A 12,702-nucleotide genomic window follows, 5' to 3' on the forward strand; every position below is an offset into this window, starting at 1 on the left:
TGTTACTTATTTATCTACTTTATATTTCATTTGTATTATGTGGCATTCATGTGGACAGCAAAGTAAGAATTTCATTGTACAGGGACACATGTTTCCTAACTGTGCATATGACAAATAAACACTTTGACTTGACTTAACATGATGACTGAACATTGTGAGAGTTACCGATCAGCCTCATCCAGGATCAGCCAGCGGACGGCACTGAATGTGATGCTCAGAGTGTGTTTGATATGATCCACCAGACGTCCAGGGGTTGAAACCAGGATGTTGATTCCTTTACGGAGCCTGAAAGAAAAAAAATTACAATCTTTACATCCTTGTCAAGGACCCCTTGAACCACCTCAAGGACTCCTGGGTCCAATACAATAACCATCTGTTTACAGTCTGGCTCAGAGTTTGGCAGTATGTCAGTATCTGTTGGTTTCTCAGTTGGTCCAAAATAAAATCTATAGGCCACATGTTCCAGAAAATTACTTTCATTAAAACCAAACCAAATTTAATTCTACAGGCTGATTTGTCACAATTCACTGCTTGTTAAAATGTAGGAATTTAAATCCATTTTATTCATCTGTCAATGTGTTACTGTGAGCTGAGGAGGTCCTGAAATTCGCTGACTTAACATCAAATCTACGCACAAAAGTCACACAAAATGACCAAGAAGCAGCTCATGAGCCAGGGATAATAAGATGTGCACATCCCAATCAATCATTTCACAGGCATTATTGACAGCAGGGGAAGTCAGTCAGAGCGCTGGGGGATGGAAATGCAACGATCCACTCGGTGAACAGCTGCACTCCTTGCTCTGGTGCACCAGGCAGAAATGTTTTATTCTGAATTGTTTTGCTCTTAATCTTAACCTACTGCTCTCGTGGACTAGGAAAGGCTGTGAAATGCAACAGTTAAAACAGGACATGTTCAGCTCTTTAGCGGTGGGGTGTGGCCCCTTCCCTCTAGCACCACTGTCGGGACTTCATGACTGTTCAGACTACGACTCTAGGGAACTCTGCAGTCTCCAGGGTGTAGGTAATTATGTATTTGTGTTGTGGAACAACAACATCTATACACCACCTTCCAGGACTCCTGGAAACTACTCAGACTCCTTTAACTCCCCAAGGCCTTCACAAGGACCCCAGAATTTCTACAGGGACCCCTGGAACTTCCTGGAGACGCATACCACTTCTAAAATAACTTATGTAACCGGTCTCTAGGCCAATTCAAATGTCCGCAGGTACTCCATGAACCTTCTCAAGGTACCCATACCCTCATGGACTCCTGGATTCTCCTCAAGGACCTTGAGAACCACTAGCAGTATTTGAGAACAGGGCAGAAGGAGGAGAAGGAAGCAAGAAGAGGAGAAAGAGTGGAGGAGGTGAGGAAAAGGAAGGGATGTACCTGGCCTTCTCTGCTTTCCTCTTCTCTCCTCCCATCAGAACACCTGGGACGATCCAGGTAAATGGCTACCCAGAGAAAGAAACACCACAGTCAGCTGCTGCACAGTTGTTTTTGTCCAGCGGAGCAGCTGCAGGATGTGTTCAGCGACCGGCCAGGAAACACCTGGATAATAATGGTCTTTTTCTGGAGCTTTCAGTTCAACCATCCCCACAAGAACTAGGCAACTCCATGACACATGGCTAAAGGCTCCACAGCAAGACCAAGTAAGTGGAGCTTGCTATACAAGTTGTAAACAAACGTTCCAAGGTCAGGAATAAAGCCTGTCCATGTCAGTAATCGGAACAGGACTGGTGAGCTGTGCTGATCTGTTACCTTGAGAAGCTTCTGGAAGGTGTGGAAGGCCTGCTGGGCGAGCTGATGGACACACAGACATGTGAAAGGTCAGAATGTAAACAGGAAGTGAAGCAGCTTCAGTCAGCAACATGAACAGGGTCATAGGTGGAACAGAGGTTCATCCAGAGCCAGGACATTGACGCTCTGTCTCAGCTCTGCAGCACTGACAGCTGCAGGTGCATCTCAGTGCCCAGACTGGGAATCCACTCCAACCGCCGTGGAGCATCTCAGGGTACATGTCAGTTCCCTTAATGCATGTTGATGGATTCTTACACAGCTTGTTTATGCATTAGCAGAAGACTGGAATAAAAAAAAAAAAAAAAAAAAAAAAGGCAGAAACATATGCACTGAGAAAGAACAAGTCTGTTATCAGGCTGCACCTCTCTGGTGGGGACGACGATGACAGCCAGAGGACCATCAGCCCTGCAGACCTTCGGCCGGACCGACTGAAGACTCTGGACAAGGGGGATGGCGTAGGACAGAGTTTTACCTGCAGAGAGACACATTCGACCATCAGCGACTGTTCTTCTTTGATTATAATCCACAGTGTTACTCCAAAGCCTATCGACACACACTCCTGTGGGAACACCAGGTCTGGGAAACTTCAGATGGGATGTGGACAAAGCCTGACACTGCTTGTGTGTGTCTGATCTGATGAAATGACCCAGGATCATAGGTGGGTGACGAGAGACAGCTGGTTAGGAACCTCAGTACAGTAGGATTTAATTCACGTGTTCAAAGCGTCTCACCTGATCCCGTCTGAGATCGGACAACGGCGTCTCGCCCGGCCAGAAGTGCTGGGATGGTCTGTTTCTGAACACTGAACACACAGATTTAACATGGAAGCAAAGTAGGAAGTTGCTGGTTTACATCTTGTACATCTTTATTAAAGGTCCCTCCAGTCATTCATGAAAAATAATCATCCCGAAAACTCCAGTTAGCTCTTTAAACCTTAAAACATATCAACTGTGTCTCTTCTCACTGAAAACCTCTGGGTCTTTGACATGTACTAGATATCGTTCATTTTCAAAGTTTAACAGCTCAGACGAGACATCTTCTGTGTCACCATGATGCCTGTTTCGCTGTGTGCCCAAGTTTGAATCCTGCCATCACACGTCTTTTAGCTGCTCATTAGACTGGGGTCAGCTTCCAAAACACAGGGGCAAGAAACAGTCTGGGACCTGGATTTCTACATGATCTGGTCACAAAACATGACCCGATCTTCATCTAAGTCACCAGCATTGACAAACACAACATGTGGAAGCTAATTCTATTTCTTCTTGTCTTTAGTGAACCCAGCCATTAAACATTCAAAGTACTGGTGGAAGAACCAAGTGAATCCTTGGATTTAGTAACTGATTGAAGCTCCTTTGGCAGCGTTAACCCCAAACAGCTGCTTCCTGTAGCTGTGGATCAGACCTGCACAACCTTCAGAAGGAACTCTGGAGCATTCTTCCTCACAGAGGAAGCCATATTCCCAGGACGCTTGGTGTGATCGGCTCTCCGAGCTCAGTCCACCTGGTGTGATCGGCTCTCTGAGCTCAGTCCACATCAGCTCTGCTGGTCCAGAGGCAGCAGGGCAGCCCCACATCATGATGCTCCTCTACTGGACTTCACAGTTGGGATGGTGTTTTCATGTTGGCACACGGTTCTCTTTGTTCGCCATACGTAGCACTGTGCGTTCTTCCCAGATGGCTCTACCTTCGTTTCATCAGTTCACAACATTTTCCCAGCATTGTGGAGGGTCAAGCCTCAACTCTCTGTGAAACACGATGCTGTCATGTCTCGCACCAACATGGAAACATCATGCCAGTGGTGAAGCACAGTGAAGAGGCGCCATGACGTGGCTGCTTGGGTTCGGTAAGAACATGAACAATTAGAATGGCTTCTGTGGTATTGGCTTAAGCACATTGTGTTTGTATTTGTGACTTAGATGAATATCAGCTCACATGTGACCAAATGAGGGATGAACATTGTCAGTTTTGTTTCTGACTGATAGCTGACCATTGTTAACCGACAAGATTAAAATGCTAGGCTATTCAGAATGGATGAGTGTCTGTGACCCATTAAAAAAAACCTCTTTTTTCCATAAGCTGTTTAATTTTACACATGCAAATTCAGAATAAACAACAACAGAACATGAACAGAACCACATACACCATCACATCACACTCGTGGAGCAGACCGGACTCAAACAGCCTGTGTGTGCTGCTGACCGGAGGCAGCTCGCATTACTTTGGGGGTGTGTGATGGCGTATTCGATGCTGGCCATAAAGTGTTGCTCAGAGTAAAATGGGCCACTCTGTGTGTATTTCCCTGAAAACTGCAGGTACTGCAAAGACCTTAACCATGGAAGTAAACCTTAGAACTGTGAATTCTGTGCCCTGGGGGGAGAAGTGTGGGTCCGAAAGAGACGGTAATTTGTATTTACCTTCTTTTATGATGTAACCAAATTGAATATGATCACCGTTTATATGATTCTATTTAATTTTTTTTGCTTCTGGGGGAGCATGGGTCTCTTTCGGTGGAGATCTTTGTCACCACCCCCCTATCCAGTCATGTGCTAACCCTAACCCTAAAGCCTATTAAAAAAAACCCATAACCGTTAAACTGATAGTATTAACCAGTTGGAATTCATACTGTCAGTTAGCGGTGTACATCCCTATACCAAATCATGTAGAAAACCACTGCCACTGTACAAGTCATGACTGTACATCTTCAACATGTAATTTGAGCTCAGAAAAATGCCCCCTGTGGTATCAGAAATCACTGACCAGGAAAACAGAGGAAGACACAGTGAAGTAAAACAGAAGCAAAACATCTTTTTGACTGCAGCTAGAAAAAGTTAACAATCCTGTGGCTGCAGCTGCAACCTGGACAGTGGACCAGGGAAACAGGCGTCATCAAGGAAAAGCTCACAGCTGGAAACAGGCTGTTTTCTGGAGGTATGGTCACAGACCTCCTGAAGGCTGGGTCAGGGACACCCAGCTAAAATACAGGACACTGCTATGTCTCTTAAGTAGAGCGCTGTCCTTTTCTGAAGTCTAACATTTGTGGAGTTCCTGTCAGGAGACCCATCTACAGAGTAGATGTAGGAGAAAGGAGAAGGTGTACATGCACCGAGCAGGATAGAATCAGTTCTCAGGAAAGCAACAGGCCTTCGGCTCTACAGCAAACAGCCCTGCTGGCATTCAGTCTCCTACGCTGCTAATGTGAATTCAAGCTGCTCCATCAACAAAGTTATTTCTACTGGACATAAACTGTTGTCAGGTCATCTGCACTGGTTTATTTAAAGTGGGCCTGAACCTGCAACTGGAAATCTGCCAGTGGCACCGTGGTCATTTCAGACACCAGCAGTAAGTTTCACAAAGGGAATGTGTTCATGTAAATCAGTGAAATGACCCTTTATCTGATGGAAACAGGTGTGTGTGTGCGTAGACTCACCTAGTCAGAGTGGAAACATTGAGGACTTTGTTTAGTGTCGCCACCTGGTGGACAGAAACCAGCCAATCAAAATACAGCTCTGTAGCAAACAGCTAACGTTAGCAGCTTCTGGCTGTTTGCTCTTGTTTCAGTGAGCGACATTGGCTCATTTTCACACTGGAGCTGCAGGTTGTCAAAATTATTCAGGCAACTCCATCACTGTTTAAAAACTGAAGTGTTCCAGCAGCTCATCTCAAACGGAAACTGAGTCTAAAGCCTGGAGTTACTGACCACGCCAGCTATTGACACTGGACCAAATCTAACCCTCAAACCTAATGAGTTCCAGCTGAACTGGTCAGTGAAGGTCCTCACAAGTGCAGAAGCAAAATGTGTTACCAGATGTGGGTGCAGGTGGAGGTCTGAGAACAAATCACAGGTGAAGATCTTCTCCTTCACCTGGGAAACAACTGGTCTGAAAGGAGGAGGAGGAAAGATTCAATCTCATCGATCAATAAGTAAGACAACTGGTTGGAAACTGTAACAGCCACATCAACCAATCAGAACCAGAGAAGGAGCAGCGTACCTGTGGATCTCGGGTATATCTGGGTTGTGTTTGAACAGGGAGGAAGTCTTAATGCTGCTCCTTCCTGTTTCCTTCCCTCCATCCTGCTCTTTCTTCTTCTTTGGTTTCCTGTCATCCACGTCAGCAGGTGGAAACTGAACAGAGAATGATTATTAATAATAATCACTACAATTGTTGATCACCCACAGGTACCTGCATTCTGTCCAATGTGCAGAATTCCTGATTGCTGACCAGGTCGTGCAGAGTTTTGACTCACATCTGAATCTGCTGCAGGAGGAGGAGGCGGAGCTTTGGCCTGTACGTGCACCTCCTGCTCAGGTGCAGCAGAGCGCTGCAACCTCCTGTGTTTGGAGAAGTGTCCCCTCTCCTCCTCTGAGGAACTGCACCTCCTCTTCTCTGCTTGTTGTTTCTTCTGGAAATCACAGAATCATCATTGTACTTGGCTGAGAAAAGCAGCTCTTATTGTGAAAATCCTGTACTGAATGACGTCAACCAGGACAAGTGAGTTTCGTGCAGGAATCACATCTGGTTCACATGTCACGTATGTGCTGATGCTCACTCTGGCCCATCTCTGCTGCGCAGTCAGACGCTTCTTCCTCAGTGATGAAGGTGAAGACCAACTGCTGCTGATGTTCAGACACAGCTGGTCCTCTGCTGATGACATCATCAACACACCTGGTCCACATACACAGACAGGTGTGAGCGGTGTTTGTACAGGAGCAAACACAGACTGAGAAGTTATTTAACTGAATTTATTAGCTTGAACGCTCTCTCGTGCCAAACTTCTTTCAATAAGCTGCAAAGTTACTTGTCAGCATGATACAGCCTAAAACACTCATGCTTGGAAACATTCAGCCTGTGTGTGATCTAGCCAGCAACTCTTGTGCAGGTACACATCATATCCTGGTTTCAGAAACCTGAGGACCTCTGACAGAAACCAGGGCGCTGTGGATGGTAAACACCTGATTCAGGTGTTAGAGTCATATAGGAGGAGGTATAAGTAGCTCTCATGTTGCATGTGACCAAAACCAGGACTACACTTAAAGCTCGGTTTCTAGTGCACATGAAAACGTGGTTTCACTGTCACCGCGCATATGATGCAAATATTAGACTGCAGTTTGCAGAGGAAAGTAGCAAAGCTCACTTACTAAAGCACCTTCACATGACAAACAGTAGTCCCTATGTGCCGGTTCAAAATGGCGCCACACGGACTGACCTGCGTTTACGCTACTAAACGTTAAGCTGCATGTTGGAGCTTATCATCTCAATATTTCTTTACGTATAACAACAGGAACGAAGCAATAACATGGAAAAAAAATGCACATTTATAACAAATAAAGTTATCTGAATAATTTGACTTTCGCCGAACTGAGGAGGGGCTCATGTTAAATAGATAAACGCTTAAAAGGTTGTTTTAGAACCCGCGTTTCACGGTCTGACAGGTAGAGAAGGATTAAGACCGACCTGGTGTCGGCTACAGCTAGCCTGTTAGCTCTATGTCCTGTAGACTGTCCTGTCCTGAGACTATTTTGTTGTTAACGTAACTCCACAGTACCACCAGCTACAAACACACACACGTGTTCACGGCTCGGGGTCCGTGGTAGCACAGCAGCTAACACTAGCCTCGTCGTGCTAACAGCAGCTGCTTCCGGTCAGTCTGCAGCTTAATCGTATAATGAATAACGAGGAAAAGGCAGAAAATCACAAAAATAAAAACTCATTGAGAAACTCACCCAACACATCAACACGCGTGAGGAACGCTTCCTGCTACGTCACTGAAGTCACACCTCCCTCACGGTTGATCTTATGGACATGCGCAGTAGCTTCACATTTTATTTTGGAAGAATATACTTTGCTTATAAGTAAAGTAGTAACAATAATCACCGTAATCATCAGACTCTATTGATCCCAGTGGGAAATCCACCAGCTACCCAGCAGGATGGAAAGTACTTCACAGTATAAGTATATAAGGTAGTTACCATCAGCTCCACCTTTACCAGCTGCAGCATTAAAGTGATGGACACAGTAATTAGTCACTATGATCCAGTATCAGAGATATTACTGGGACATGGGCTGTTCTGCAGGACGAGTACTGGTACTGATGGTACTGAAGGTATATGGATGCTGATACTTTTACTTCAGTAACATTTTGAATGCAGGACTTTTACATGTAACAGAGTATTTGTACACTTTGGTATTACCACCTTTACTGCAGTAAAGGATCAGGGTGTCAACCATTCATTCATTCATTTTCTACCGCTTAGTCCCTGAACGGGGTTGCGGGGCCGGAGCCAATCCCGGCCGGCAATCGGGCGAAGGCGGGGTATACACTGGACAGGTCGCCAATCCATCGCAGGAGTGTCAACCACTGTTCTCATATTTCAGTTTTTGATGAAATGTATATATTACTGATTTCAGGGAAGTTGGTCTCTGTATTTTTGTCCTCTAACGATAAATCCGAGCCAGCGATGAGCCCTCGGTCCAACACTGAATCAGAACACAGATGAACCTGGAGACATGCTGCGCTGCCTCTTCCGTCCCTGAGTCTTCATGCTGAGGCATTTCTGATGTAACCTGGTGGAAACTGCGCTGTTGTTACACAGACAAATGACGGACAGTCATACAGACATAAGAAGCAAAAGTGTTTTCGGTGATTTTATTAACAACAGCCTAACGAAGTGAATGCGGGCCGTGTGAGTGGCAGCAGCTGATGTTTCGCTGTCAGGCGTCTCAGCGGCTCCTCTGATCTAAAAGCAGTTATCACCATTTAGGACGCAGTGTTTACTTCAAACCCTCATGTTCAAATGCTTCAAAACTCTTCAGCCGTCATTTCCACCAACAGCTCAATCACACAGACGTTTCAAAGTGAGGATTTTGGTAAATGACTATAATTAATCCTCCTGAGCGCTGATTCTGGTCCCAGCGGTGCCAGGCTGCCGCTCTGATCGACAGCTCTATTTTAAGTCTTCCTGTCGACACCAGGAAGTGGAGCAAGAAGGGAATGACACGTGATAGCTGCTGATGGACAGTTCCTCCTCAACTCCTGCAGAGTCTGAGGGCCCCAGGGTGGACTCTGCTGGTCTGGTTCATTTTCTCCCGAGGGTAGACTCTACTGGTCCGGTTCATCTTCTCCCGAAGGTGGACTCTACCGGTCTGGTTCATCTTCTCCTGAGGGTGGACTCTACTGGTCTGGTTCATCTTCTCCTCTGAGCAAGGTTTTGAAGGTCAACAGGCACCACTTCCTGGTTGTCTGAGGGCCTCACTCTGCTGGTCCCAGTTGTTCAGAAATAACTCTAGAGTAGAGGTCTTCACATGTCCAGTCAGGTCCTAGTAACCAAGATCTGATCCAGGACCTGAGTTGGGCCAGGCCACTTAAATTCACTTTATTGGTCTGGTGTGGCTGGACTGGGTCCAGAGCTAAGGTCTCCACTGGACTGTTGCACTGGGTCTTCTTACTGGTCTCAGGACTCTTTTAAACCAATTTAAACTTTCTGCTTGTCTCTCTTAGGTTTTATGATCATTGGACTGGGTCTGACTGAGCTCAGTGTCCTTTTTGGACCAGGTCTAAACCCTCTGGTACCTCTGTACCTAATGTCACTGCATCTCTTCTCTGTGAAGGAGAGACAGCCCACGTCGCCCCCTTTGTGCGGCGCACAGACATGTCCTCAGTCGTTTTTTAAGGTGTTTATGCTTGTCTGAACACATGACAATGAGTATTGTGCACACAGCTGCAGATGCTGGCATGTGCTGACATTCATGTTCCCAGGCCCTGGCACCTCTCTCCGTGCACGAGTCCATGGTCCTGTAATCTGACACAGTGACACTAGTGTCATGCACTGTAGTCTGGCCCAGGCCGGTCCATAGCTTTCTGGCACAGTGGAAACATCAGTCAGACACAGTCAGACAAGGCAACTGGGGCTGTGCAGGCTTTATTTTAAACATGTGTATCATATAAAGCAACAAGAGCCACGGCTCCTTCATGTTGGGACTGTCAAACAGGACATCCGTCTCCAAACACATCAGTGTCTTATTCTTGTCTGAAAATGTGGGACTTTAAAAATAATAAGACTTCACGTTCGGATCATCCTCGACTGTGAAACTGACGCCTGTCACAAATGTTTCAGCATTATGTCTTTAATGTGGTGTCTGTGTGAAAAGGCTGCAAGCAGCTGAACCCTGCGACATCAGCAGGGTGAGTGCTGATGTTTGCCTGAGGCGACAGTGCTGCGTCTCATCACACACACACGACAAAAAGCTCTTTTTGAATCAGAGTGTGTTTTAGGGTCAGATGTTATGTTTCCATAAAAAAGGGGGAACAAAACAGGTTTTCAGACACATGCTGCCCACACACTGCTGCACAGTGATCATGAACAGCACCCCTGACCCCCACAGCACCCTCCACCTTCCCCGGCCTCACTGTCTGAACCAAGACCTTGACCTGGAGAATGAACACAGCAGAGAGGCAGTACATCCTGCTTCATGAAGGTGATCATGTTCACTTTGTGTCCAAACCGTTTTATTACTTTATTATTTTCTCCACTCCATGAGGCTAAACACCAGAACCAGCACAGCACAACACACAGGTGAATCAGCACCTCTCTGGAACAATGTGAACACAAACTGAACATTATAACCTTCATCAAGAGAGGAGGTACTGCAGGACGGTTGGATTAGACTGACTTAGGTGTTCCTAATAAAGTGACCACAGAAGGTTACGGCAGGAAAGGGGAATGTGTGGAAGAACATAAAGAGGATTTCTGTGGATGTGCTGCATCCACTGTGTGACGCTACATGAGAGAGCAAACAGATCAAACGAAAAACATTTTAGAACAAACAGCTGAGAAGGCATAGAGGGGTGACAGTGTGTTCTCAGCCCAGGTGTGTTCAGGTGCGTCCTCCGGTCAGTCAGTGGTCAGTCTGCTCTCCAAAGCCTCAAACACAGAGTGAGGGTCCTGATCAGCGTTGATGTGAAATGAATCTGGGAACACAGCCTGAACAGAGAGTGGGAGGGGACAGGGGACATGGACACACAATGTCTGTGCTTCTTGTGAACTTGTGCTCCAGGTTGAACGGTGAGCACTAGAGATCTGAATCAGGATGAGTGTACCGAGAAAGTCTAAATGTGTGTGTACCTGCAGGGCAGCAGAGCAGGTCCTGTACTGGCCCAGAGAGCAGGTCACAGTGTCGGTGCAGTCCTCTGGTCTGGTCTGCAGTCTGTTCTGGACCCAAGAGCTCGGAGCCGGTCGAGTCACAGCGTGAAACCTGCAGGAGGAGATCAGGGTCAGGCCGCCAGGGAAAACTGTGCAGAACAAGGTTCACTGACCTGTTTCATGAGGAAAATAGTCAAAAACTACTTCAAAAGTAAAGTTTTACATTTTTCATCAACAAATAATAAAACAATAATGTGAACGACGATGAATGAGGTAATGACATCACCAGTGGCCTCACAAACTGTCGCTCAGTGGAACCGGAACATCTCCAACTGATTCAGCAGCTTGATCTGTTGCACTGCTCTTAATAAGCAGCTTCTCAATATTGTAACAGTAAAACAGACTTATAAAAAAACTCGGGACACACACTGTGCTTTGAGTTGCACAAGACCTGAAATGTGACTGAGGTTATTCTCACTCAGTAAACAGGGACTAGTTTTGTTTGTGGTTGGGTGATGGTGCTCCAGTTCTGTCAGACTGAAAACCAGCAGCATTCTAAAGTCTGTATTTACTTAGTTACCTGTAACAGGCATGAAACGTTAGCAAAGTCTGTGAAAACCTTTCATTGTTCAGGGCCAAAGATTTCTGTCAGAGGGCTATATCTGGCCCACGATCTGTTATTTGCCCAGTGTTTCTCTGGGATATTTCCACTGAATATTCAGAGCACAGATGTGTTTCTATGGAAATATTCTTCCCGCCTGCTGCATCACTGTCGTCACACTGTGCCAAAATTTACTCGGGCACATCTGATATCTCTGAGACTTTGGGATCTTTGCTAGAATTTAAAATGAAGTTCTGTGAGCTGAAACAAAGTTTGTGGTAAAGAACAGGTGTGTAAAGATGCAGCTGTGGTGCTACTGGTACTGTATCGATGAGACTGGTGGCACTGACTTCTGTCCGCTGATGGGATCTGTAGCTCTCAGAGTGATTCTCTCCAGACAAACGTCATCAGTCAGCTCCAGGAAGAAGATTCTGAGGGGAGGAACAGAGCAGCATTCACAGGTCGTCATCCGTCCGACACCAATGTCATTCATCACAGGCATTGACGCTGCGTCCCAAGTATTTAAAACAGTTAGCATGGAGCTGCAGCGCTGTCACAGGGAATAGGTATACAGCAGTGTTACATGTCCTGTGTGCGTCTGTGGAGCAGAGCAGCTGCTAGAGCAGACGTACTGGCACTCAGACACTAGTGGCTTTTACAGTTACAGCTGCTGGGTCTCCTGCATGTCGCTGATGCCAGTGGGCACAACATGAAGCATCCAGTAATGAGACAGTGGTGATCTATTGTGCCGTAGACTTCATTTGAAATGAATAAAATGGACTGTTTTGCCCATCAGGAGAACTAAGGTTCAGTCCCCCAACCTGACCCCACAGGGTCCCGCTCAGAGATCAAATACTCAAAAAAACCATCCCATAATCCTAAAGCTCTCTAACTGGTCCCTCAACTGGGACCAGTTTACCTCAGGAGTCCAAACCAGGAACTGCTGCCTCCGACACACAGCTGGAAGTAGACCAGTAGCAGTGGTGTAGTACCTGTTGGGCTGGTGCTGGGACTCCTGCAGGTCCTTGGCTTGCTGCAGGTTGCAGGGGAAGCCGTGCAGGATCCAGCCTCTGCAGCTGCAGTCCACTTGGCTCAGACGCTGCTCCAGAACCTGCAGCACCAGGCTGTCTGGAACTGCACCGACAAGTTCATCAATACTC

General features: G+C 46.4%; 2 protein-coding genes across 5 annotated transcripts in view; both read right to left on the minus strand.

Moving 5' to 3' along the window:
• Window positions 1–7,623, minus strand: part of ddx31 (DEAD (Asp-Glu-Ala-Asp) box polypeptide 31) — a 14,700-nt gene extending 7,077 nt beyond the window's left edge. The window contains exons 1-11 of one of the 4 annotated variants that reach the window (XM_020595281.1): window positions 7,525–7,623; window positions 6,351–6,466; window positions 6,048–6,203; window positions 5,792–5,925; window positions 5,605–5,680; window positions 5,230–5,273; window positions 2,535–2,605; window positions 2,166–2,275; window positions 1,765–1,806; window positions 1,393–1,457; window positions 166–285 (exon numbers count right to left, since the gene is read on the minus strand). In XM_020595281.1, the coding sequence (XP_020450937.1) occupies window positions 166–285; window positions 1,393–1,457; window positions 1,765–1,806; window positions 2,166–2,275; window positions 2,535–2,605; window positions 5,230–5,273; window positions 5,605–5,680; window positions 5,792–5,925; window positions 6,048–6,203; window positions 6,351–6,458 (926 nt within the window). In that variant the 5' untranslated portion in view covers window positions 6,459–6,466; window positions 7,525–7,623. The other 3 variants (XM_020595284.1, XM_020595282.1, XM_020595283.1) reach the window with 3 other exon arrangements.
• A 504-nt stretch (window positions 7,624–8,127) lies between these two features.
• Window positions 8,128–12,702, minus strand: part of ak8 (adenylate kinase 8) — a 20,063-nt gene continuing 15,488 nt past the window's right edge. The window contains exons 12-15 of the mRNA XM_020595322.1: window positions 12,535–12,676; window positions 11,893–11,973; window positions 10,924–11,053; window positions 8,128–10,782 (exon numbers count right to left, since the gene is read on the minus strand). Coding sequence (XP_020450978.1) covers window positions 10,693–10,782; window positions 10,924–11,053; window positions 11,893–11,973; window positions 12,535–12,676 — 443 coding nt within the window. The 3' untranslated portion in view covers window positions 8,128–10,692. The remainder of the gene's footprint in view (window positions 10,783–10,923; window positions 11,054–11,892; window positions 11,974–12,534; window positions 12,677–12,702) is intronic.

The sequence above is a fragment of the Monopterus albus genome, unplaced genomic scaffold (assembly GCF_001952655.1).
Source record: "Monopterus albus unplaced genomic scaffold, M_albus_1.0 scaffold26.1, whole genome shotgun sequence".
In the NCBI taxonomy this organism is placed as follows: Eukaryota; Metazoa; Chordata; class Actinopteri; order Synbranchiformes; family Synbranchidae; genus Monopterus; species Monopterus albus.